The following is a 27457-nucleotide window of genomic DNA, read 5'->3' as shown; positions in this document are numbered from 1 at the left end:
GCAGGACATATGTAAGTTTCCCACAAAGTGTCCATTGCTGTTCTTCCCCAAGCAGTGGTACTCATCAGATGCTTTGGGGGTGAGGTGGTGTGCTTTTCCACAGGCCATTGCTACGCATAGCTAAAGACAACTGCACCATCACACCTTAAGACAACTATTTGCGTTTCCATTTGGTAGCCCAGTTGTGTTTTCTGGAGACAACCTCAGCTCAGTGATCACTTTTAGCCTGGGATCGAGCTGTGCTCTGAAATGAGGTCTGAAAGAGCAGCTTGGCTGTTCTGCTCCTCAGCTCAGACTTCCGCTGGACGAGAGCATTCTTTTTTGTCCTTGACAAAGGGTATTTTTAAAGCTTTGCATCTGTATCTTACTTAAAATAACTTAGGAGCACATTTTGCATTTGGAGTTGAATGACCGCTGCTAGTGTGTATACTATAAGATCCAAACTAGAAGAAATTACTGGTGGAAAGAACAGTGATGTGGCTGGGTGGTGCATGGGAAGATCTGGGGATCAGGAGTCTGGACGCTTGGTTTGCCCCAGTCACTGACTCACTGTATGCCATTAGGCAAATTACTTGCCCTCTGGGCATCTTTCTTCATCTTCTTAGAAAAGAAGAGAATAGAAAAGAAAAGAAAAAGAGGCCAGAGGGCTGGGCTAGGTGATTTCTGAGGCCCCTTTTGGCTCTATAATTCTGCTTATGAATGCCAACTTGAGACCATATCCTGGTAATTAATGGAAGAAAGTTAGAGACCCCTATTAAAAACAAGTATTTGATGTTCATTCATACTATTTCAATTATAGCACCCCACATTTTGGTACTTTTGTGTGAGCATTCTTACCATGCCTTCCCTACTTTCCTGTACAGTGTGATTCTGGTCTATGTCTTTGGATGACTTCTCTGTCTAGTATCCCCTTATACACAGGTTGCCATTCTTTAGCTCTTTAACTATTTAGAGGATATCTTTACTGTGTTTAAGGCCATCCCTCTGTTATCCTTGAATCTTTTTTTTTTTTTTTTTTTTTTTGCTTTTTGATGAGGCAATTGGGGTTAAGTTACTTGCCCAGGATAACACTGAACTCAGGTCCTCCTGACTCCAGGGCCAATGCTCTATCCACTGCACCACCTCCCTGCCCCTATCCTTGACTCTTCCTGCATGACTGACCCACCTCTTTTCCTTCCCTGGCCACTCTGTGGTCATGATTTATAATCAACAAACTAATTGTTATAATCTGCCTACCTTTTCTGTATTACTGCATATTGGAAGAGAATATGATATAGTCAGGAAAATGCATTAGACTAGGAGCTAGTTTGACTTGTATGCCCTGTATGCAGCAAACACTTAATACAATGTTTAGCTGAATTGAAATAAATTTAAATGAATTAAATTGACTATAACTCTAGCTCTTTGTTTCTTGGGATTAGCTGATTATTCTGTGACTAATGAGCCATCCTCTTTCTATTTCTTTCTGAATCCATTGGACTGGTAAACTTTATTGTTTTCTGACGCAGGTTCATAGATGTTTAGGTGCAAGGGACCTTGGTGGCCATTTGTGTAACATCTTCTTCATTAACATTTTGTGGCAGAAAATGGTTTCATCTGACTCCTACAGCACACACTAATGTGCTGATACTTGTTATTCTTGGACTTTTGTGCTTGCCAGAGAGCTAGTTACTTGTTCATCTGGGCATCTCAATGAACACCTCCCTTGATGAAGTGAAAATCTTCAGGTAATAGTTGAAGGGACCCTTGATGCTTTAAGGACTGAAATGTGGCCACAAAGACCATTTTCCCCTCTATATATGTTCCATAGCCTGAAAAGATTTGGTGACTACTGTCCAATTCACCCAATGTTTATTTTTCTGGATCCTTCGCCATTCCCGCCCTCATTAGTGGTTCTCAAAGTATGGTCCAGGAATCCCCAGGGAGTTCTCCAAGACCCTTTCAGGGGGTCCCAAAAGTCAAAACTATTTTCGTCATAATACCAAGACATTTTAATTTCTATTATGGGAGAAAATAGCTATCACCCACATAAACAAAATTCTTTGGTGAGGGAGGGTCCTCATTAATATTTAAGAAAGTAAGGAGGTCTTAAGACAAAAAAAGTTTGAGAGTTTATTCTAAATAACATTTAGGCCTTAACATTATAACGTTTTCAAAGTCTGTGGCCTATGAACTTTGGCATCCTTATTGATGCCGAGTCATAGTATTAGCTAAGAACTGGAAGAAAATAGTATTTCTGGTTTCAAGCCTCTTTTTGCTAAAGTAAGTTCTGAAATCCACTCAGGTGTTCTTTCCTAAGATAGTTATGTATTAGAAAGATAATTTTGTGTTGTTGCTTCTAAAGTCCCTAATGATTCCATTGCTACTTTGTATTCATGCAGAGTCTCTGAATCACCAGAATCTGAGTTGGGAGGATCTATGAATGTCATCCAACCCCCCAGCCAATGTAGGAGTTATTTCCACAGCATCTTGGAAGGTGGACATCTGGCCTCTCTTTGTACAGTTCCAGGGTGGAGGAGTTTCTAACCACACAAGGAAGTCCTTTATTGGACAAAAAAAGGAGAATCCCTTGTTAAAATCAAAGGTCTGACAGCCTGTCCCTGTCCCTCATTGCTTCAAGTTCTGCCCTTTAGAAATATCTAAAATAAACTTACACTCATAGACTATTAGAATTGGAAAGGACACTTGTTGTTGAGTCATTTCAGTCACGTCTCACTCTCTGTGACCCCCTTGGAGTGGTTTGCCATTTCCTTCTCCAGCTCAGTTTACAGATGAGAAAACTGAGGCAAACAAGGTTAAATGGCCCACCCAGTGTCACACAGCTTAATAAATACCTGAGGCCAGATGTGAACTCAGGTCTTCCTGACTCCAGGTCTGGTACTCTATCTACGGTACCACCTGGCTGCCTGGAAAGGACATCAGAGGTTATCTCATTCGGGCCTGTGATTTTATGGGTGAGAAGACTGACCTCAGGAGAAAGTGACTTGCTCAGGTTCAGAGAGCTAGAGTGGAGCAAAGCTGGGATTTGAATTCAGGCTTTTATGGGTCAAAGGTCAGTGGTCTTCCCTCCTCCACATGACAGTCTTTCAAATATTTGAAGACAGTGATCATACCCCTTTTCTTCCCTCCACCCCCAAGTCCTCTAACCATCCTTCTGCCTTTCATCAATTCTCGTACACCATGATTTCCAAACCTCCCTGCCAGCTCTCACATTCCATGTTTCAGCAAAGCACCTCGGTCTAGTATCAGGAGTGTGTATGATACTTAGGTTCAGATCCTGGCTCTGCCTCTTAATGTCTTTGTGATCTTGGGCAAAGTCTTTGACTTCTCTGGGTCTCAAGTTCCTTATCTGAAAAATAAAGGATTTGAACTAGATAGCTTCCCAGGGTCTTTCCAGTCTTTAGTCTAGGATTCTATGAAAGCTGTCCTTTATACAGTAGCACAGAAACCTTAAACCTTGGTTGGCTCCCTCTGGCCACAAAGCGTTGACAGTATAGAAATGATTTTTATAGCTCCTCTCTTTTCAGAATTTCGTTCTCCCCAGAAGGAACAAAGTATCCACTTGGTCCAACTTTTTACCAGATAGCATTCAAATGTGCCCATACCTTTTGCTTTATGGATTCAGAAACTTAAAGGAACCTGAAAGGTTATTTAGATTTCCCTTTCCCCCTTATTTTAGAGATAAGGAAATTGAATGGAAGCCCAAGTTTACACAGCTAATAGGTAGTGATGCTGGGACTGGAACCCAGGTCTCCAGACGCCCCCCCTAGGGTTCTCCCTGACTGATCAGCAGCATCACTAGCATTGTTTCACAGAGTTAAAAGCCAGGAATGGGCACTTGGGGGATCAGCGCCAATTTAACCAAGTCAAGCCGTTACTCCTAACAGTCAAAAGCCAGGGCTTACTTACCTCAGCTAAAATGAAAGAAATAGCTGCCGAAAGCTAGTTTCTTCCACGCCCCACTGGCAAGGTAGTAATTGCACAAAGACCTTTTTATTAGAAGTTGATTTTCCTGAGAAATGAATTCAGAAAAATACTGTAAAGTGTTTATTTTTCCCTTGACCTTTATTAACCTACATCTTTGGGCCTTCCCCAGAGAAAAGTTGTTGGTAAATTAAGCCTTATGGACACACACAGTAGCATTTCTGTACTGCATCAGTGATTGTGGAAGGAGTGGGGATATGACAAGGAAATTTGGCACTATTTAAACAATGTCATAGGTCAACATATGGGATCTGACCAAAAAAAATAAAAAGAAGTTTAGGAATTAAAAGGGGTAGGGGGGGAGTTGGAGTACTTTTGACATTTAGTTTGACTTTTTAATAGGATATGGGATGACCTGTAGACAAGAGGCGTGGGTATGAGTCTCAGCTCTGTCCTTTCTTGGGGCACCTGGGTGATTTCCAGCAAGTCATTTAGCCTCTAAGAGCCTCAGTTTCTTCATCTGTAAAATTAAGGAGTCAGACTAGAAGCTCCCTTCTAAATGTGACGTTGGTAACTCTGTAAATGGTTCCCTTTCACAGTAGAGAAGAAATCTGCACAAACCCTGTTTGATTTGACTTGGTAATTCCTTTTAATACTTCCTAGTTTTGATATGTGTTTCTTTAAATGTTTACTTTTCTTCAATCAAAGTAGATTAAAAGCTGACTCTGTGATATCAGGGTGTTGAAGGCTAGAATCGAAACTGGCCCATAATGCTACTCAGCATCAGGACAAGAAATGTTTGCCAAAGGATTCTACTGGGTTCCAGTCCCAGAGAGAGAGAGAGAGAGCGAGAGAGAGCGAGAGAGAGAGAAAGAGAGAGAAAGAGAGCGAGAGCGAGAGAGAGAGAGAGAGAGAGAGAGAGAGAGAGAGAGAGAGAGAGAGAAGTTGGGAAAAGGCAGAGATATTATAGGAGGCAGGTTTTCATCCGCCCCAGCCCTCATTTTTTATATGTAGCGTACAAATGCTGATAGAAGGTGAAGAATTTTCTCCTTTTGCATTTTTGTGCTCTTTGATACATTTATTAAGGTCAAATGAAATTTGATATAGTAGGATTTATTCGGAAATGCTCTCTGAATACAACTCCATAATTACTGAGCTACATGATCGTACACAGGGCTGTAAAACTGCTTAGACAGACAAGCAATTTATATGTTACACCGAGGTGTGTATAGCAGAGAATATTAGTCTAATTGGGAGCCAAGATGTGGTGGTCTTAAATCTGAAGCATGGTGGGGAGGCGGGGAGAAGGGGGCAGGGATTTCTAGGAAGCCTGTACTGTTGTGAGGTTGTACAGTGAACTACCCGAGGTGGAGAGATGCTACCTTTTGAGTACAGAACAAACAGCTGACTGAGCGTCATTTCTCAACCCAGGACACTGACCCCACATTTCAAGACAGGAAGATACCCACACATGGGAAGGAAAAACATCCAGACTCTGGGCTTTTTTTCCCTGTCTTTCTTTTTTCTTTCTTTTTTTTCCTTTCTTCCTTTCTTTTTCTTTCTTTCTTGTATTTATTTCTCTACCTTTTATCTATCTTATATTTGTTTATCTTTTATCTATCTTTCATGTATTTATCTTTTATCTATCTTTTATTTATCTATCTGGCATGTATTTATTTTTATTTATATCTATCTTGTATTTATTTGTTTGTCATATGTATTTATCTTTTAGCTATCTATCATGTATTTATTGATCTGTCTTTTATTTATATCTATCTTGTATTTATTTGTCTGTCATTTATTTATCTTTTAGCTATCTATCATGTATTTATTTATCTATCTTTTACCTATCATGTATTTATCTGTCTTTTATCTATCCAGTATTTACTTATTTATCTTTAAATTATCATGTATTTATCTCTTTCTTTCTGTCTCTCATCTATTCATTTATTTGCCTTTTCTTTGTATCCCTGTCACTTAGCACAGTGCATGGAACATGCAAGGTGCATTGCTTGTTGGCTTAATTTGAAATAATCGACTTGGACTTTTCCCTTCTTCCTTGCAAAAGCCGTACAGTGAACTCTCAACAAATTCCAGTCTGACAAATATTTATTGATTAACAACTATGTGCAAAGTATTCTCCATAATCTTTTTGGGGAGTGAGGTGGGGAGATGCAAGATTTAAATGGCACATGGCTGCTGACTTCATGGAATTTAGAATCTAGGGGGAGAGGAGAGGTGGTCAGAACCTATGCGTTAGGAAAATGACTTACACAGCCCTGTGAGTGACAAACTGGAAGTAGAAAGAGGTAGGGAAGTCAGTAAGATGGCTATTGCAACAGTCCTTGCCATAGTTAATATAAACTTAAAATAGAGTGTTAACCTTAGGGGTAGAGCAGATGGGCCCCTTAAATTAATAAGGAAAAAATAAGTCCCTAAAGGTGGTTAATTCCCTAAAATGGAAGGAAAAGAGTAAGAATTCTCTCTCTTCATGAGTCCTCTATTTTGTCATGTATAAAACGAAGGTATTGGGCTAGAACAGGGGTTCTTAAAGTGTGTGTGTGTGTGATAGATCCCATTAACAATCTGGAATCTTTCTCTGAATAATGTTTTTAAATGTATAAAATAAAATATATAGAATTAAAAGAAAATAATTTCAATGAAATAGTTATCCAGATTAAAAAAAATGTTTATGAATTCAAGATTAAGGAAACCTGGACTGCATGATCTCTAGCACCTCTGCCTGCTTTGGCAGCCTTGGGTTTCCATATTGGGTGGGTTGGATGTGATGTTATGTCTCTGTCCTGGGTTTGGAGCAGATTTGAGTAGGGGCAGGGGAAGAAGTGTCCGTGGAAGCACGTGGATCTCTATAAGCAATGGGAAATAAATACCTGTCAAGACATATTTGCACTATGTCTGATCATAGGCTGTCTTCTGTTTAGCAGGTTCAGGGTCACATGCCTCCGCTCATGATCCCAATTTTTCCACACGACCAGCGGACACTGGCGGCAGCTGCAGCTGCCCAACAGGGATTCCTCTTTCCCTCTGGAATACCGTACAAACCAGGTAAGCAGAGGGGGACCTGCTGCAGTTACTTTAGAAATGCTGGTAGAAGAACTCAGCTTTTATGCTTGGGAAAGTCAGACTACATTGAAGTAGTTTTTCAAAAAAGAGATGGGTGGAAATGAATACGATGTTCAGAAGTTTAGCTGCAAGTTATGCTAGGGACTATTAGAGAATGTTGGACTGATTGGATATGGAAAACAATCTATGTTTTGATCAAGAGATAAAGCTTTGCTTCCTAGAAGTCCTATTTTTAGTATTTTTAGTATTGTCCCCTGGTAGAAGTCTTTGGGATTCCCAGTTGTAACAGGGTGGTACGACATTTGGAGGGAGACTATTTGATGTTTTCATCTATGACTGTTTCCTCTATAGACAGTAGTTGCCTATAATGGAATACCCCTTCTCTTTCTGAGAGTTTTGCTACCCTAGGGGAGAGGGGTCACATGCAATAGAAGATGTTATCCCTCCCTGATTGTTGTCTTCTTTTTGTTGAAAAAAGCAGAACCTAGTACAATTTACTTAGCTTGCCACTAATAGGTAACGTTTAGACTTTTTTCTAAACAATAAAGCATCCAGGAGCTCCTCCTCATTCATTGCCAAGTCTTGAAACAGGTCACATAACCTTGCAGTGAAATATGTTTTGAGATGATTTAGCAAATGTTATGATTTCTTTCTTTATTCCTCTGAGTTTACTGGACTCCTGGGGAATTCAATTAGGGCCATAATGGTTTGAAGCTACTTTCAGAGCCTCCTTGTAAACAGGGCTTTAAATGTTTAAAGATCTGTTGCCAAAGGAATCCACCGTCAGAAGATAGTTAAGTAAATAAAAGTCAACCTTATTTTCATTTGTGCATTCTTTGTAAGTGACCTCAGCCCAGAAGCAGCGACCTTGTTCTACTCATTAATAATTTTTTGTGTCAAACTCTTTTTCATATATTAACCACCAAATCTGAGTGCAGCAGTTTCTTTGGACATAAATCATGGGGTTTACAAAGTGAGCAAAGACACCAGGTTTTATCTTTTTTTTTTTTTAAATGTAAAGACCATATGAAACATATTGCTTTGCCCTTCCTTTATTCAGGCAAGATTTCAAAACAGCTTTAAAAAAATCAATCAATGAACTCAGGGAATTTTGTTTCTTTAACTGTTGATGGGGGTTGTTTCATTGTCTTTGATTACTGTTCTACATTTAGTAGAGAAGTCTTGTCTTGGAGGGAAAGCAGAGAATGTTTGATAAGACCCGAATGATTACAGAGATGGAAAAATAAAGGAACTTGTAGTCTTAGAAGATTGAAAATAATCTTCCAGAGTTCTTTCTTAGACTTCTGGCTTGAATGAAATTCAGACTGGGAATGAGTCAGAGTCCTGTGGTCTGATGGTTCCTGGGGAATGGAAGGAAATAAGATGGGTGTCCCTTGACCTTCTGACCTATATTCCCTATAGCATGGGTGCCAATCATAAGGATGACAGATATATATTCTTCCAGTGAGAATAAAATTCAATGATAATATGGCCAAAATTATCCTTTGACTAGTGGCAGTGATGCTTTAATGTCAGGACTGAACCAATCATTAATCATGACCTTGCCTATAGGTAAAACATCCCAGCTAGTCCTGGGTCTGAGTTGCCACCCTTGTACCAGTCCCAGGATTAATAACACTCAAGCTGGGGAGGGCTTATCCCCCAAAAGTTAATGATCAGAAGATTTTTTTTTGTAAAAATTAAAACAGCTCACAAAAAAACTACCTGCTAACAGCGGATTAAAATCCCTGCTTACAGAAGGGTTTCAGTCTGCATCAAGAGAAGTAGCAGTCATACCACTCATTACAGATCCTTGAATTGGCAAAATATACATGATAAAGATATCAGCATTCTGGATACCTCTTTATGATGCATTCTAATTCTGACTTGTAGCGAAAGCCTACAAATTATGTTGTGTAAAATTCAGGTATAAATGTGAAAAGAACAGTAAAATCTTGATGTGGAGGCAATGTGAGTCAATGGGAAGAGGCAATGGAAAGACCACTGGGCTTGATTGATGTTGAGTCCTGAGTTTTAGTTCTAACTCTACCACTCACCTCTGTGTGACCTTAGGAAAGTCATTGCCCCTCTTAACCAATCTGAGTCACTGTTTCTTTCTCTGTAAAGTGGGAAAGAGGCCACTGTCATCACCTATCTGAATAGGAGGTTGTTTTTAGTGAAAGTGGGTTTTAAACTTTAAAGAACTATTGAAATGTAAGCCATGGTTTTGGGTGCCATATTTAGGAGGTTATTGACAAAACAGAAGCATATGCAATGGTGGGTTACCTAGAAACCATGCCAAAGGAGGACTGGTTTAAAGAACTGGGAACATTTAGCCTAGAGAAGAGAAGGTGGCAGGTTGGGCAGGCATGATAGTTGTCTTCAAATATTTGGTAGGTTTTCATATGGAGAGGGATTAGAATTGCTCTTCATAGCCCCAGAGGGCAGGACTAGAGCACTGTGTTCAAGTTATAGGGGGACAGATTTCAGATTACCTAAACATGAGCTCTCTCCATAGGGAGTGAGTTCATCACTAGAAGTCTTGAAGTGGATAACTACTAATTGGGAATACTATAGAGGGAATCCTCTATAGTATTTTTTTGTGTAAGAAATAGTTTTTGTGTAAGAAATAGACTAGATATCCTTTAGGACCATTGTAACTCGTAAGATTCTATGACTATGACCATCAGCAATCAAAGATTTAATTATACACATTAGGCTTTGCTTACTAAGGCAAGAACATAGACTCAGACATGTTAGCAAGATTTTCTTCAGCAAGGAATGAGGCCAAAAATGTTAAACCTGAAAATTAAATAAACAGAACAACAAATTCTAACATTTGTACAGCTTTTCTATGGTTCATACAGAAATAAACAACATGCAGTTCTTATCCTCAAGGGTCCCCTAGTCTAGCAGGGGAGGTAAGACAAAGGACTCCTCAGCTAGAGTAGAAAATTCAAGATAAGGAGGCCTACAGATAAAGTGCTATGTGAGATCTTAGGAAAGAAGGATACTTTCAGATTTGTGGGAGCAGGAACCAATTCCTTGAAGAGCTGGTGCCTGAGTCTTAAAAGATGGAGGATTTAAAAAGATGGTAATGGCATGAAGTGGAGGGTCAATGGCAGAAGGAGGGAATTATGCCTTAGAAGGGTGGGTTGGAAAAAGACACTACTATTGCGAAGGGGTCAAAAGAGACCCCTTTGCAAGTCACTTGAAATGCATGTGAGATAGTGACTTAATCATCCAAAAACAGTATTTCAGAGACCACAAAACAAAAACATTCATTTAAATTTCCCCTTATGCTCTCTCCAGGAAGAGTGTCATTGAGAGCCTCCTTGGCCTTTGTTCATTGAGAAATAAATGGCTGTCCTTTGGAGAAGGCCTCATTTTGTGCTCCTTCCTGCCTATCTAATCCAAGGGCTTAGAGATCATGGTTTGGCCATGGCTGTAGAGACGGTTATCTTTTTTTTCAATGAGAAAAGGCTAGATCAGAGTAATGTGCAACTTTGGGCATTTCTTCTTTCTAAAGTGGAAGGAAGGCTTCATGGGAACTTCCTCTCAAACTCTGTGGTTTTCCATCATTTAAATATTAATCTTAACAGGAGAGAGACTCATACTCCAATACAATGTAACACAACCATATACAATACAATGCAATGTAGTATAATACAACACAGCACAGTATAACAGAAGATGCAGAACACTATGCCAAGTACTTGGGCTGTTCCCCTCTTGGAACCCATAGCTTAGTGTAAGGAAAAAACAAATCTAAATAGCTAGATCTAATGCACAAGGTTACGTGTTCAGAATGCAGTAAACTTGTCTAAATGTGGTAGACTGGTGGGAATGTGGCCTTTGGGTAATGCCATTTTGGGAGTCTTCAGAGAATTGACCTCTTTGGCTTTAGCTGTAATGCTTTTTAAGGATTCACTTCTTCAATCAGGCAGCAAGTAGAGGTGCCTATGTAAATAGAATACCAACAGAGTATAAGACCTAACCCACAAGTCATTACCTAGGATCATAAGATAATAGATTGAGGGATGAAAAGGGCAACCCATCACACTCTTGGAGAGCTCTAATTGTTAAGACATTTTCTTTACATTAATCCTAAATTTGCCTCTTGGTAACTTCTAAAGGTGGTTTTTGGTTCTGTCCTCCAAGGCCAGGCAGAATAGGTTAATCTTTCATGTGATACAACCTTTCAGATTCTTCATGTATTCAATAGTTATCATGTCCCCACTAAGCCTAAGCATCCCCATTCTCTTCAACACATTGTCATATGTCTTGCTCTTGAGTCTTTTTGTCATCGTAGCCCTCCTCTGGATACTCCCCAGCAATTTATTTCCTAGAATGTGCCCAGAACTGAACACAATACTCCAGAAGTAGTTATACCAGGCAGAGATTAATACCAAGATTAAGAACACCTTTACTGGCATTCTAAAGAATACCTTTATTCTGACCTGATGAGATGCAGGATGGGTCTTAGGTGTTTTTGGTTGTTGGTTTTTTGTTTTTTGTTTGTTATTTTTGGTTTGTTGTTCTGGTGAGAATGATGAATGCTATTTCTGCTACCCACTGGTCCATGCTGCTGGTCACCTTTTCTCAAGGCAAAATCCAAACTGACAATGCCATACCCACAAAGTGCAGAGGGAGCAGCAATTTGCTTGTTAACTTGAAAATGTGCAGTCATCGATTTCCTAGCAGGATGTGTGTGACATGGTGTGTCCAAATTTGTCAGTGTCAAACAAATAGAATCTTGATCATGATTAAGACATTACATTTAAGGAAAGGAGACATTACTTTGTAGTGGTACACTGCCTTTCTCTAAGGTGGACAGGGTCCTTCACAAATATTTTGAGTTTGAATTGGCCTTCCTAACAATGGAGTTGTTCAGATGTGGAATGTTTTGTTTTGAGGAGGTAGTAGGTTTTCTATTATTAGAGGTCTTCAATCAGAAACTTGTTGGCTGCTTATTGAAAATCCTGTAGAGCTAACTACTGCTAAGGTTGTGGTTGAATCAGAATGCCTCTGAGGTTTTGTTTGGCTTTCAGGTTCTTTTAGTCTATACTCCAGTCATCTAGGCCCCAGTGTCTCAATTCAATATCCAGTGAGGGAGCTGGGAGTATCTACTCAATTTTTCCACTTTTCCAAGTGGACAGCTGACATCACTCTCTGAAGAGTAAAATTGGAAGAGACATTGAAATCATCTAGTTCAATCCTTTCATTTGACAAACAAAAGAAACTGAAACATAGAGAGTGGAAGGGATTTGTGTTAAGGTTAAAGAGCAAGTCAGTGGTGAGTCAAGAATCAGTTCATAGAATCACAGCGCTGAAGGCATCTCAGAGGACTGACAGGTAATTATCCAGTCTTGAATACCTCAGTGAGAGAGAACGACTGTCTCAGAGGCAGCCCATTCTATTTTTTTGATCGCTCTAATTAATATTTTCCCCCTTGCATTAAACCAACATCTGCAACTTAAATCTGTTGCTTCAAGTCCTGCCCTCTGGAGCAAAAATGAAAACTTCTAATTCATCTCCACATTACCATCTTTCAGATTTTAAAGAAAGCCATTCTGAACTCTTCTATTTTTATTTTCTCTAGTCTGGGCATTCTTAGTCCCTTCAACAACTCTGTGTATAGTATGGTCTTGATCTTCATCATCATTGTCATAATGATCTTCCTCTGGACACAGTCCAGCCCACCAAAGTTTGTTCTAACATGGTGCCTTGAACAGAACACAATATTTCAGAGTTTGATGAGGACATGGGGACAGTAGGATGATCTTTTTTTTCATTTTGGATACTATAGCTCTCAAAGTAGCCTAAGATCTCAGTTTTTTTGGCTGCCACAATTGACTATTGATTCATATCAAGCTTATAGTAGTACCCCAAAAGCCACAGATCTTTTTCAGTCATTCATGCAGTGAGTTTGAACTCTTTGCCTCTCCATGCCTTTCCCATATTGTACTTATGGAGTTGAATTTTTTTCTGAGTTACTTTTTAGAACCCAGGTTTAAACTTTTAATTTTTTTTCTATTTCCCTGTCCCTTATTGGATTCAAAGTACATATAGGTCTCTGTAAATCTTATAGTGTCATATAAATGGCCAGTTGTTATACTTATTCCCAGGCTAGGGCTCTTTCCATTGATGAAGCACACATGCCTTCATCCATGAGTATGGATCACATATGAGTCATACATGAGTCGGGAACTGCTGTAGAAGAGCCCCCAGTGGTAGGCTTCTCCAATTTCGTATTTTCTCTGTTCTCCCCACTCACTTCTATAAATGTTTCCAAACAGTCAGAGCCCCTACAGTGGTAATCTCAGGGGGGCAGGGGAGAGAAAGAATGAGCCAAATCCCTTGTATTTCAGGGTAGGAAAAAGAAAGCTTTAGTCAAACTGAAGAGAATGGGCTAAATTTTGCCTTTGGGGACTTTTGGCTTTATTCCAAGAGTCAAACATTTACCTGACATTGAACAGAAATAGAGAAGAATATTCTTGTAAGAGGTAGGTAGCCTTGCTGAACCTAAAGAGTTCTAGCGTCTCAGTACAGTTCCCTTCCTTTTGTTTATGGGGTCTGCTGAGCCTAGCTTCATTGAAATTTCTATGAAAAATTAGGAACTCTTTTGCTTCTCATCCAGGGCATGCTGCTTTCTCTGAAATGCCCCTATTCTTATAGAATACCTGAAAGTTTTAAAACTGGGTGTAGCCTTCCACGAGTTTTAAATATCATTTTAAAAAAAAAAAGCTTTCCAGTAGCCTCCAGATATTAGCAGACAATGGCCAGAGCTGCGAGGCTCAAGAGGTCAGGTTATGGAATGGGCATTGTTGTGTTCCTTGGATTTCAGAGGCATTCTTCTTCCACTTCAGGTAGCAAAGGCCAGATTATACCGGAACCTCAAGCTAACCTGTTCCAACATGCTTCATGTCTTTTGTACATATTTAAGAAGAATGGGTCCTCACGCAAGCATTTCAAATCCAGAAACAAATTTGAAAAAAATTGCTACAACATGTTGACTGATTTCTTGCCAAGTCAGCTAGTGAGAGCTTTCTTGATCAACTCCTGCCTGCACTGAGAAAATTAGAGGGGAAAGCATGTACCTTCTGTAATTAAAAATTTAAACCTTATACCCTCAGAGCTCACTTTTTTAAAACAAGCATTCTGTCTCTCTCTCTCTCTCTCCCCCTCCCTCTCCCGTTTTTCCTCTCCTTCTCTGTTTCACCCTTCTCCTTTCTCTTCTTTCCTTTCCCTTTTCCCTTATCTCTTCTTCCTCTTTCCTCTTCTGCCCACCTTTGTATCTCTCCTCCAGCCCTCTCTTCGCCCTCCTCCTTTTTTGCTTCTCTCCACATTTGCCCATATTCTTCCCTCTCTGCCCTCCCTGTCCCCTCCCTCCTTTTGTTCCTGCCCCATATCTACTTTCCCCCCCTTCTCTTAGCTGTCCTATGTTAGCAGTGTACTCTGTTAACTCAGGTGTATTAACTTTTCCTTTTTTGTATTGATACAATAGCATGGCCCTGGGAAATGACCTTCTACAGATTACATTCAGATGCATAGAATCAACCCACAGGAAAGGTTAAAAGACATTTTTAAAAATGATGCTTGTCAGTAGTAGAAGGAAAGCTATTTGTAGCCAGCAGGTGAGCTGGAGAATACTACAGGGTGTGGCAGAGATACTAATAAATTAACTGCCAAACCCAAAACTGTAAAACACACACACACACACACACACACACACACACACACACACCAAGGGGGGGAACTCCCCACAAAATCCTACCGTGCAGCTATTTCCAACCATAGAAGCATGACAGTTATGAGAAAGGAGTGCCGTGGGGAATTCTTTTAGAGTTTGATTTTTTAAAAAATATATTTGACATGGAAAATGTTTTAGTACAAATACGGCAACTGGTATTAAACTTACCAAAGGGGGGGGGAGGGAGGAATTGCAGTGCAGTGTGGAGCAAGGATGAATAATGCATGATATTTAAAGAAAGCACAGCCCGAATGTTCCGGGAGCCGTCCATGCTGATAGTTTGAATGGCGATTTTTTTTTCCTATTTAAAGCATCATTAATTCAGCATCTTTGTGATGTTTTTTAACCTGGTAAAATATTGACCAAAGAAACATGATTTAACTTAGATTAGCGTATTCTTTCTTCAAATAATTTAGCTTAAATATTAAGGAGATCAGTAGAATTATTTAAGCATCAAGCGACAATCATTTACTATAAAAAATAATTTGATCTTGTTATCTGTTTAAAGAAAAAAATATAGCATACCACCCCCACATAACACTGCGAGCTAAAATCAACCTCATGGAAGGGGGAAAAGCAAGATCCGATATTTTGAACATTGCTCCATAGGAGACTGGCACAATATAGTGTTAGTGAGTGCATTGTCGCTTAGCTCCATATGCAATCAGAAGCCAATTGTTACTGGACTGTGTACAAGCACACACTGTGCTCAATGGTCTGATGAGGTATTATGGATATGATGCAAAGAGACCGTGTGGATTAGAAGCTCACAATTTGTTAAAAAGTGAAAGCAACTTAACATTTCCATTGGGTCAGCTGAGTAGCTCTTCATGTGGCAAGCAGAGTGAACTAGTTCTTGGGATTCAGGAAATCCAGGAAGGTTTCAGGTACAGAAATTTAAATGGATATTTCTAACCTTTGAATGGCCCTCGATCCATTCCTTGGGATCCCTCCACATTCCATCTTCATTATTGCATTCTGCATTCAATGTGAAAAAGTTCATGCAAAACAGCTTGATTATTATAAATGTCAAAAATGTGCAGAAGAACAGCCTATTAAAATGTAGCCTAGAGACAGTACATAACACTGACTTTAAATAAGGAGCTAGAGCCAAAGTGATACTCCATTAAATCACTGTTATTGGGTAATTTCTCCATCAGTGTATTAATTTTTGTTTACAGGTCCCCCTGCCCCCAGTAAAGTCCTTGCTAGTGGTTCTTGTGTCTTCAGGCCACCCTGGTAACCCTGGGAGGCAGAGGTCCCTGAAGTCACCCCCCTTTTGAAGATTGTTCATAGAGCTGGATGACTAATTTACTGAGATTTAGCATTAATATTTGCCTATGCCCTACACTTACTCATAGCCTCATGACGGGATCAAAGACTTAAAAACTGAAAGGGGACTTAGAAGTCATGGAGTCCAACCTTGTCATTTTGCAGATGAGGAAACCGAGGTCTAGAGAGGCTAACTGATTTGCCCAAGATCACACAATAAGTTTCAGAGCATGGATTTGAGCCTGGGGCCTCGGACTCTGGGGTCAGCATACATCCTGGAGCACAACAGATAAGCTCCAACAGGTTACCTCATTTCTGGGGAAAATTTGGTCTGATTTTATTAAATTATTGCCATATTATATTTGTAAAGTGTCAGAGTGGTCATGATTCTGTGCCAGGGAAGGTTAATACCAAATAACTGGACAGGGTTACTTTACCACGGGAGTACTTGATCTAGGCATCATGGCATTTGGGGTTTCTATGATTTGCCTGGTTGCAAAGTGGCCGATAGTTGGTTTTCTTTTAGTAATAATAATATTCTTAGGAGTTAGTATTGTGATGAGTGTGATTGTAGATTTGGGTCTCACCTTCTGATCTCACTCCCCCATCTTGTTGTTAATACTATCCTCTTAATATTATTTCATATTTACTTTATATTTATTTTCTATATGCTAATTATCTGTCTATGAGAGATAACGGGATGGCCTTGAGGTCAGGAAGCACTAGGTAAAAGTCCTGCCTCTTACATATACTGGCTCTGGGACCTTGGACCAAGTCACAATCTCCCTGGGCCTCCAGGCCAATTCTCTAAGACTCTAACTTGTATCGCCATTGCCATTATGAATCGGTGGAGGGAATTTCTTACCAGGAAACTGCCTCCAGTGATGAAATTACAGATCCATCTTATCTCCTTATCTCTACGTGTTATTTTCCTTCTGATAGAATATAAGCTTCTTGAGGACAGGAAATATGGTGTGTGTGTTTTTTATTTTTTGTCTTTGTATACCCAAATCCATGATACAAAGGCTGGCAAAGAGTAGAGAATAGGGGAGAGGAAATGCACCTGTGATTTCATTGGGCTAGTTAGTGGGCTTCCTGGTGATGAGGCTCCTGCCAGCGTACATCTGAAACATCTCTGCAACCTTGAGTCTTAGGGAGTTGTCCGGAGGATGGAGAGGATAGAGGGAATTGTCTAAGGTCACATGGCCAAGATGTGTCAAATGCGGTACTTGACCCTGCCAGATTCTTCCTGTCTCCATGGCCAACTCTCTGTCCATTTCATCATACTGATATATATTTGCTGAATGAATGAACAAGGCTACTAGTGGCTGTACAATAGGGAGATTTTTATCAATGAAATTAATTTCTTTTGGGAGATCTAGTTAGTTTCTTTTTTTTTTAAAGTATGATACTAGTCTCCATTCTGTTATCAACATTGTATGATGTTTGGGAAACCATTTTCCCTTTCCAGGTCTCAGTTTCCTCATCTGTAAAATGAGGGAGCTGAATGAGATGGTGTCCTAAGCTTTATTCCCATGCCAACATCCTATGAATCTCTTTGATCTTCATGGTCCTTTAACTCCTAGGGAGGGCCTGGAAAATAAGACGTTCTCCAGAAAGCTGGTGGCTGAGATTGTGCTATTCAGTTCCCACTATTGGATTAGGATGACTTCTCTCTCTCTTTCTCTGTTTCTCTTTTCTCTTTCTAAGTGTCTCCCCTCTCTCTCGCTTTCTCCCTCTGTCTCTGTCTCTGTCTGTATCTCTGTCTGCCTTCCTTTCACACCCCCAACTCAGGGGTACTTGGGAAGCTCCCCATTTCATCTTCTTTCTTGGGCGCTAATGCCATGTTTTGCCTCCAGAGCCAGGATGTTTCCCTAAGCCGTTTGCAGCTCTAATAGAAAAAGCCTGTACATATCTTTGGTGCACTGAGTGTTGAGTTGGCTTCAAGATATTTTTGTACTCCTCAAAAATGATGTATTACATGATTCGTAATGGAGAGAACATGCTTGAATTGCACATTTAATTTTTTTCTCTTTCCCATCACATTTATGCGTTGCCAGTTTGCCTACTAGCAATCTCGCTTAGGGAAAGTTCCAAGGTAACACTACAAGTCTGTGCCCAACTCAGTCTTTTGTTTCTGCAGATGTTTGGGCTTAGAGCAGTGCTGTAGAGCCCAAGCAACGTGAAGACCCTGTTTGTACTTGTCTGCTGCGATTCTCTGCTCATTGTCTAAACCTGTATGCATTGTTCTCTCCGACAGGTGATAACTACCCCGTACAGTTCATTCCATCAACAATGGCAGCTGCTGCTGCTTCTGGACTGAGCCCTTTACAGCTCCAGGTATGTGCCAAAATAAAAAAAAAATTGTGGGCCACCAGCCAACACTTTAGTGGAAAACTGCTAACCAGCTGTATGCTAAATAATGGCCTGAATGTTAAATAATTTTTTAAGCATAACCCAGAAGGATTAACACCTTATGTACTTACCATACTGCAAATAGGATTGTCGGCTGCCAACTTCAGTATTTTAAAAGGGGGGAAAATGACATGATGACTTAGTCTCACGTATTACAGAGCAAGTGAGTCAATAGTTATTAGTGAATGTATGCCCAATTGTCTTTAGATATGTTCAGTTTAACCTCCCCTGAATTTCATTTTTTATCAAAATCTTTTCTGCCCCAAATAGCCTTTTTTTCCCACAGGCGTCAAAGCAGAATCCATTGATTGTGTATTTTACCTTGTGCACCTTATAGAGGGAGGGAAGGGCTCTTTCTCCCTCATGGCTTCATAACTAACCAACCTAAGAGCTTTAAGAAGACTCTGTCTGCATTTGTGTAGTCTCAACCTTCCCAGTGCTGGGATCTGAACTAGGGCCTGTGGTCTTGGTCCAATTACTTGCCTTCAATCATGAAGTTATTCAGAGAGAGAATGATTTAAGCATTAAGCAAATAATCCTCAGGTCCTATCTTTGCCACTTACTCCCTGTGTGACCTTTAGTAAGCCCCTTTTCCCCTCTGAGCATCAGTTGCGCCATTTGTAAAATAAGGGGATGGCTTCAGTCACATCTATGCTTTTCTAACTCCAGTGCTCTTAAAAAAATTAGTTTTTCATTGGGAGATATGTTTTTACAGCTAAAAACACAACTATAAGACTGCCAAAAATAACTATAAAGTATTTAGAATTAGAAATATTACACCTGAAGACTACGGCTGGTTTCAACCTCAAAAACGAAAAACTGGAACAAACAGTTTCACAACAATGACAACAACAAAATCACTTTGTAGTTTATTTTTGTGTGGCCAAGCCAAACAATATAGAAGCACTTTGTAAAGGCTCCACCTCAACACCTCTCTCAACTGTACTCCATGTCCCTCTTGCTTTCTCCCTTCTTCCCTTCCCTACTCCCCCATACCCAATTTTGCCAATCAACAACTTCCTGTAGCCGTTGAAAATTGTAAGAGAGGGAGGGATACGGAAGCAAACAACTCATGATGTATAATGGCAAGATTGTGAGGGGTTAGAGTTTTGGGCTTTGAGTCAGAATGATTTGATTTCACACCCTACCTCTAACACTTACCAGCTATGTGACCTTGGGCAAGTCACTTAACTTCTGTTTGCCTCAAATAACTATCTAAGGCTTGATTAAAAAGTCATGGATGGGTTGTGATCTGTGCAGATGAAGCAAATTCCCCACTCAGACAAAGTCACTTGTCCCATGCCTGTGAGGGACATTGCTTCCCTGCTGTCCTGTTTGCTACAGGAGACATAGTCAGTATATAAGAATGCCTCTGTTCTTGTGCCTCTGTAGCTCTGGTCCATCAAAATATCTTTATTCGAATGTATCAGTTTGCCCCAAGCGAAAGTAAAAGCCCAAGCCCTTGGTTTGATCTGTAGGCCACTGGGGTTTCTCTAAGAGAAAAGGGGCCTCAGTTTGTCCCTCATTGGTGTGGTCATTGCCCCAAGTTGAGAAATGCCTGGTTTTGTGTCTCGGGTTCTGACAGAGTGTTTGTTTGTTTTCTTTTGTTGGCTACGCTACTAAACAGAAAGGGCATGCCTCCCACCCACAAATTAGCCCAAGACTAAAGGGCCTAAGTGAACGTTATGGCAGGAATTTGGATACCTTTGAACATGGTGGTGGCCAGTCTTACAACCACAAAAAGATTGAGGTATGAATGCTTCCATTGATGCTTCTGTGGGTGGGGATGTTGTTTGTTCCAACATACTCCCAGCTCTCTCTGAAAGTGGGGACCAGGGGAGCACATCAGGTGAGGATTCCTCAGGCTCACTCCCTTTCTCCCTAAGGAGACCTTACAGGTTGCTATCTCGCCTTTACAGAAAAACAAACAAACAAAGAGAATCCAAGCAAGGTTCCCAGAGGTATTCATTTGTGGTTCAGTGTCAGGTTCCATTTCTATAAATTAAGTCTCAACTTTGTCTCCTTTCCCCTTCCCTTTTCTTTCCCCTTGGTCCCCACCCCCCTGCCTTGTTTTGTATATTTTCAAACATGTTCCACATGTACTGTCCCAGCTGATTTTCTTTTTTTGTTTTTCTTTTTTTTTTCTTTTTTTTTGCTAGGCAATGGGGTTAAGTGACTTGCCCAGGGTCACATAGCTATTAAGTGTTATATGTCTGAGGCCGGATTTGAACTCAGGTCCTCCTAACTCCAGGGCCAGTGCTCTATCCACTGCGCCACCTAGCCACCCCCCAGTTGATTTTCAAGACCTATTCCTGTGAGACTGGTAGGACTGGGGTTATGATTTTGTTGATGAGGAAACTGAGGCACTTAGTGATGAAGAGACATGCTCAATACTACACAAGTTATTAGTAGATCAGCCACCAGGACCCAGTTTTCTTTCCATTTGAGGGTGCTTTCTGTTATCCCAGATCTTTCTTCTCTGGTAGACTCAGTCTAAGGCAGAGTTCCAGGAGAATCCCAACGTTGTCCATTTCCATTGGTTCCTCCTTGTTCTTTGCTTTCTAGAAGCTGATTCAGTGGTGTTAGCTTTGGAAAATCATGATCCTACATTATACAGATGACTCATCTTCCTTTTCCATATTCTACTGAGTCATGAGTGTTGAACTTGGAGTCAAGAAGACCTGGGTTTGAATCCTGCATCAGATATTTGCTAGCTGTATGACCCTAGATGGGCGTCTAGGTAGCACAGTGGATAGAGTGTCACACCTGGAATCAGGAAGATTCATCTTCTTTCAGTTCAAATCTAGCCTCAGACACTTACTAGCTGTGTGACCCTGGGCAAGTCACTTAACCTCGTTTGCCTCAAGTTCCTCATCTGTAAAATGAGCTGGAGAAGGAAATGGCAAATCACTCCACTATCTTTGCCAAGAAAACCCCAAAATGGGATTACAAAGAGTTGGACACAACTGAAAAACCACTGAAGAGCAATAACAACAATAATGACAATGCCCTAGGCATACCATTCACCTTGCTGGACCTCAGCTTTCTCAGCTGTAAAATAAGGGCACTGAACTTAATGACTTTTAAGGTCCCTTCTCATTTTACATATATGATTCTATCATTCTTCATTGAGGGAGATTTAGGAGAATGCTTAATTTCTGTTCTATTCAAAGCAAAGAAAACAAGTTACATAAATTTGAAACACATTTTCATTTTTAGGGTTTGGAATATTTTTGTAGGGTTCCTACACATGATCATGATTCCAACTCCCAGCCCACGACCATGAATCCAACTTGCTCAAAAAAAATAATTCTACTATTGTAAGGTTGCCCCCAAGCCTGCCCCTATTTGCTTTGGGTATCTGAAGTATTTAATATTAGATAGTTGGGAAAAGTCAATCTTGCTGTTCCCTATCTTTTCCTTTTCCCCTTTCTCTCCTTCATCTTATCCTCCCTCATTTCTTTCTTTTAAACCTTATATTTTGGCAAATAATAGGCAAAATCAGTTCTTTGGAAGAGAGAGAAAACGATAAGATGCTGGTATTGATGTAGTTTGGGAAGTAATTCACAGTGTCCTCTCTCCTCTACTTTCTGTTCACTAGGGGATATGTGTTGGGGGTGAGGACAGAAGGGGAAGGGAGAGGTTCTGATGGGGCATGACTCGCCATCCACTAGAACAGAGGTAGTTCTGTCTTCTACCTGCATGGGATGTCTTTCCTAAAGACTGCTTTGTCTCTCTAGAAGGCTCCATATCCCTTAGTTCTTTGATAATTAAGTGAAGCCTAAATATGAACTGCTGGTGTTATTATTATCTTGTTATCATCATTTTTGATGAAGTTCAGATAGAAACAACAACTGGAACGGGTCACTAACCTGCCAGTATTCTTTTATCTTAAATGTTCTATGGACTCCTACAAAAGTTGATAAAATATTTGTTGTAGTAGTTGAATAAAAGTATTTGGATATAAGCTCCTCTTTGGTAGACTTACTGAAAGCATCCTCAGTACAGTTCCACCTAGGTGGCACAGTGGATAGAGCACTGGACCTCAAGACAGGAAGAGCTGAGTTTAAATCCAGTCCTAGCTATTAGCTCTGTGATCCAGGGCAAGTCCCTTAATCTCTCTCAGGCTCAGTTTCCTCATCTGCAAATAAGGAATGGGGATAAAAAGAGTGCCTCCCTTTCAGCGTAGTTGTGAGGATCAAATGATATTACATATGTAAGGGGCTTTGCAAACCTTAAAGCACTGTATAAATGCTAGCTATTATTATTATTGTTGTTGTTGTTATTATTATCATTATTATTATTATTCAGCACCAACAGGGAAGAGATGCCCCTCATCTATCTAACTCTCATGTGATTTTGACCTCCTCTGCTAGGTTTCTATATTTTGAAAAATTTTACTTCCATTTGGTTGGAGATTATGAGTATTTGGTGGTGGCCCCACCTACTTAAAACATTAAAGTGTTGATGGATCATTGTTATGTCTCTGTGGGCAACAGTTTCATTTGTGATAATGTTTTTATTTTTTTCAGTACGATTTAGTGGTAGGGTTTTCCAGGAGACTTTGAGGTCTATATTTGTAACAGGAAAGTTAGTATTTGCGTTGGCATTAGTATTAGTATCTATTGTGTCTTGGGGAGAGAAAGCAGAGAGTCACCTGAACATTAGACATTTTGTGATTATAGTTAAACAGGTCTGCCTACCTGGGACAGAATGTGTGAAAGACTCTGAGTGCTTGGCAGGACCATGAAGACAGGTGGCTTTGGCTCAGACCCCAGACAGTCTCTACCCTTTGTCTTTTATTTCTCCCCTGGGTCTGGGTACCCAATTGTCACCTCCTTCCCCTCCCCCAATATCTTTCTGCCTTTCCCCGTCCTTCCATGTCTGCTTCTCTTTGCATCGTTATCTCCTTCCTTAAACCCTGCTCTCTATCTCTCTGGAGCTCTTTCCCTTTCTCTCTGTCTCTCTCTTCTTTTCACTCCAGCATCTAAAAATCTGGCGTCTGTTTGGTTGCTGGAAAACATGAAACCAGATTTCTGTGTGCCAGGTCCACACAGTGCTGTGTATACCACTGCTGATCCATCTGCACAACACATGTCACATGCCAGTTGCTTTAATTAGGGCGAATAGGGAGTCTATTAATGAGGGAGCCCATGCAGTTTTCATTTGAAATTTTGACTGACCGGGAGCTCTTCGTAGCCCCTCTGCGTCTTGCCCTGTTTTCCCTCCTCATTTCTCTCAAATTTCCCCTTGTCTGTCAGGAAATCTTACCCAAACTGGAGAGTACATGGCACATTATTTGGCAAAGGCTGAGCCTGCTTGCCAGGCGGGTTTCCCAAGCCTTCCCAGCGTGGTTACAATTTGATGCCTGGGAAATCCCAGAACAGCTCGGCTGACACCTATCTCTTTAGTTCTTACATACAGATTCTGCTACATGAAATCTATGACAAAACTGGAGTAGGATAATCCCTCCCTCTCCAAATTTTACAGCAGGTTTGAAAAGTATTATTATTATAAGAACTGCTTTCATTTGGAGCTAAGGATATTCTCTCTGTCTCCTCCTTCCTACCCCCATCTGTTTGCAAGCTAAACAAGGAAATGCCACAGCTCTGTCAACAGCTATGATAAACTGTTGATACTAATGAAGCATTACAATTATGTTAGCCGAATTTATTCCTAAACACAGGTTCCCCAGGAAAAAAAAAAGCCTATGTCAAATACATACACGCGCATAGACATGTGCCACATATGCACGGCACTCACTGGGGTTCCAAACTTATCTCCCTGCTTGAATTGCCCCAGTTATTTTGTCCTTCAAAGTTTGTCACGAATGAGGCTGGGCAAGTCTCAACAGCATTTGCAGCTATAATCTGGAAGGTTGAAGTTCTATAATTGAAGGAAGCAAAGGTATTTAAAATGGAAAGACCTTCTTCATATTAACCTGATTTGACCCCTTCCTTCCTTTCTTCTTTCCTTCCTTCCTTTCTTCCTTCCTTCTTTCCTTCCTTCCTCCCTCCCTCCCTTCCTCCCAGCCTTCCCCCCTCTTCCTCCCTCTTTTCCTTCCTTCCTCCCCTAGCCTCCCTGCTTTCTTTCTTTCTTTCTTTCTTTCTTTCTTTCTTTCTTTCTTTCTTCCTTCTCTCTCTATCCCTTCCTTCTTCCTTCCTTCTTTCCTTTTCTTCTTCCTTTCTTCCTTTAAATTAGAGACACAGTAATGACCTTTGGTTGTTGTACTGGGTACTGATCCAAGGCTCTGCTCACTGTGCCTCAGGGGCACAGTATTGTGAGAGTGAAGGCCAAAAAGAATTCTATTTTTAGTTGAACCATTCAGCAGATGGAGGCATGTATACTGGTCTATTTGAAGGTTGACAGGGTTTCAACCATTAATTTTGATAACGTATTTAACCCTGGGAACAATCAGAAACTGCAACTCTAAGGTTACAATGCTTTTGACCTTTTAGAGAACAGAGGGCACTCAGTATAGTAAACAATATATTACATTTCTACTTATTCTGATTCTCTCACACATATAAATTTCAAGGCACGGTTGACATTTGCTTTCCTCAGCTATTTTAGCATTGGTCCTTAAAGTAAGCCAAGAAGAATGTGTAGGGAAAGGGGGCCGATGTAATGTGACAGTCATGTAAATACGGTCCTTTAAATAGCTCAGATGTTAAATGTGGCCTTTTATGAAGAAATATAATTTTTTTTTCCTCAGGAACTAGGCTCTTGGTGACTTATTTCAATGAAAAAATGGTTTTAGAGGATTGACTCTATGTAGTTTCTTCCAAATGGGATACAACCTTAAAACCAATTTTTTTTATTGAGACAAATATTGCCTGATAATTGTAGCTTAGACTAGAAGTAGTTAGGCGCCAGTCTGGTACCATGGCCTGTGAGGCAATACACCTGCCCTGTGCCTTCTTATTAAATGATGCATGCTCTTCTTCAGCAAATACAGCCGTTAAATATCACACAGCTTAAGCATTTCTAATTAAAATATCTCCATGTGTCAGCATATTGGTAATGTATTATTTTAATCCATTTATTTTGTTTATGAAACAGTGACATATGTTTAGATTGTGAAATATATGAGCCTTAAAAATCACTTTATTGAAGAAAATTAATTCCTACAATACTGTCTCGGTAATGTGTTCACTCACCCAGTCAGTCACTGGCGGCACTGCCAGTCTTAATGTTGGTTAGACACACTTAACAGTTTTATCTGACATAACTGTCTACTAGAGAGGCAATAACAGGTTTGTTGCCAGCCCTCTCCCCAATCACAATCCTTCCCCCCATCACCCCCAACTACTGCTACCTATCAACCAGGGGGTTTTCCTTTTCTTCTTTCTTCTTCTTCTTCTCTCTCTCTCTCTCTCTCTGTTTTGTTTATTTTTTTTAACACAATGAAGAATGTGGGACTGAGTAAATGGACAAGAGATTCTGAAAGACCAATCAAAATTAAAAACCAGCTAGTTACCTTTTCAAAGTTAGACAGAGTAATTTGTTTGTCAGCAGGGAGATGTTTGGGTCAGCCCTGAGATGGAGTGACTGTCAGCGGGAATTCCTACAAGACAAGTAATTTCACTCCATGTATTACTGACAGATTGCTCACTTCTCCGAATCACCAGAGAAAACAAACTTAATATTGTTACAGGCAGAGTTTCTGTCTTCATTAGCCTCAGAGAATGATTTTTATCGCACACTCAAAGACTACCTAGCTTTAGTGGGACATATTTTAACCGACTACTTCTTATAACGATAGTGTGAGTAGTGACCTAATTGAAGGGAATAGTAAATGAAAATTTGGAAATAGGGAAATGGCTATGTAAATAATTTTTCCATTTTATTCGATGGGAATTATGTATAAAGTATAGAGGAAGCTGGAGGAAAGGGGCTTAATTAGAACCTTAAGGCACTCTGAAAGACTATACCAATCAGAAGATGCACAAAAATGAAACCATTTGATTCCTGCCAAATTTGCAAAGATGAAATAGAACAATTGAAGTTTTGCAAAAGTGAATACAAACACATATTTTATTTAAATGACATTGTCAGTTTCTAAGGAGGAATGGAAATGGAAGGAGCAGCCCATCAGGACTGGGAAATGTTACTGTTCAGACCACTTCTTTCTGAGATTATATTCTCTTGAGCTTGGAATCATATAAGTATTCCATTGTGATAGGGTTGGAATATGAGTTAAGCTAACCTGGGAGGGTAGAATTTCACATGGACCAAATGAATGAGTGAAGGGTGAACCCAATGATGAGGGGGGAAAATATAGCTGAAAATCTCTTCTTTTCAGGATAGCAGACATGGGGTGACACTTTGAAAGGGGGGAGGTCTGTGTTCCCCATTAATCACTCCCTTATTTATTTTTGCACTTTCTCTCTCTGACTCCTTCTGCCACCCCAAACCACACATACCCTTTGGAGCTTCTAAGGAAACTGGGTAGGGAAATGGTGAGAAGACCCATCCCAGGGCTGGATCAGGATATAGACCAGTGTTGTCAAACTCAAATAGAAACATATCTCTGGGTTGCATATTGACTTAGAAAAACCACAAATGAACATATTACCTATGTTATATTATATTTTTATTTATTTTGTTAAACATTTCCCAATTACATTTTAACTTGGCTTGGGCCTCACTTGGGAATTATGGGGCCAGTAAGTTGACACCACTGGTCTAGAGTAACCTGAGGGAACCCAGATGCACAGCTGGTGATAACTACTTCACCTTGGCTCCAGAAGCATCAATCAGCCTCCCTAATGGTGGGATGGCAGGGGGGCCATATCTTTCCATGCCCTAGGAGCTTAAACTTCCTAAGGGGGCTCCTTTGGAGGTGTTCAGAAGAAGGTGGTAGGAGTGGTGAGAAAACCTTTCATGAATTACCTGAAGCTCATCAATTCATATGTGGAATAGTTAAAAAATACAGGAAATGAAAGGTACCAGGTGGGTTGAAGAGATGAGATTAAACTAGAGGACTAGAGGAGGATTCTGAGGATG

General features: G+C 40.3%; 1 protein-coding gene across 1 annotated transcript in view; it reads left to right on the top strand.

Moving 5' to 3' along the window:
- Window positions 1–27457, top strand: part of SOX6 (SRY-box 6) — a 364739-nt gene that overhangs the window by 221998 nt on the left and 115284 nt on the right. The window contains exons 7-9 of the mRNA XM_027852618.1: window positions 6870–6990; window positions 18294–18373; window positions 20076–20198. Of these exons, the coding sequence (XP_027708419.1) occupies window positions 6870–6990; window positions 18294–18373; window positions 20076–20198 (324 nt within the window). The remainder of the gene's footprint in view (window positions 1–6869; window positions 6991–18293; window positions 18374–20075; window positions 20199–27457) is intronic.

Source organism: Vombatus ursinus, unplaced genomic scaffold (assembly GCF_900497805.2).
Source record: "Vombatus ursinus unplaced genomic scaffold, bare-nosed wombat genome assembly UNPS02009770.1, whole genome shotgun sequence".
NCBI classification, from domain to species: Eukaryota; Metazoa; Chordata; class Mammalia; order Diprotodontia; family Vombatidae; genus Vombatus; species Vombatus ursinus.
This window is presented reverse-complemented; position numbering and strand designations above follow the sequence as displayed.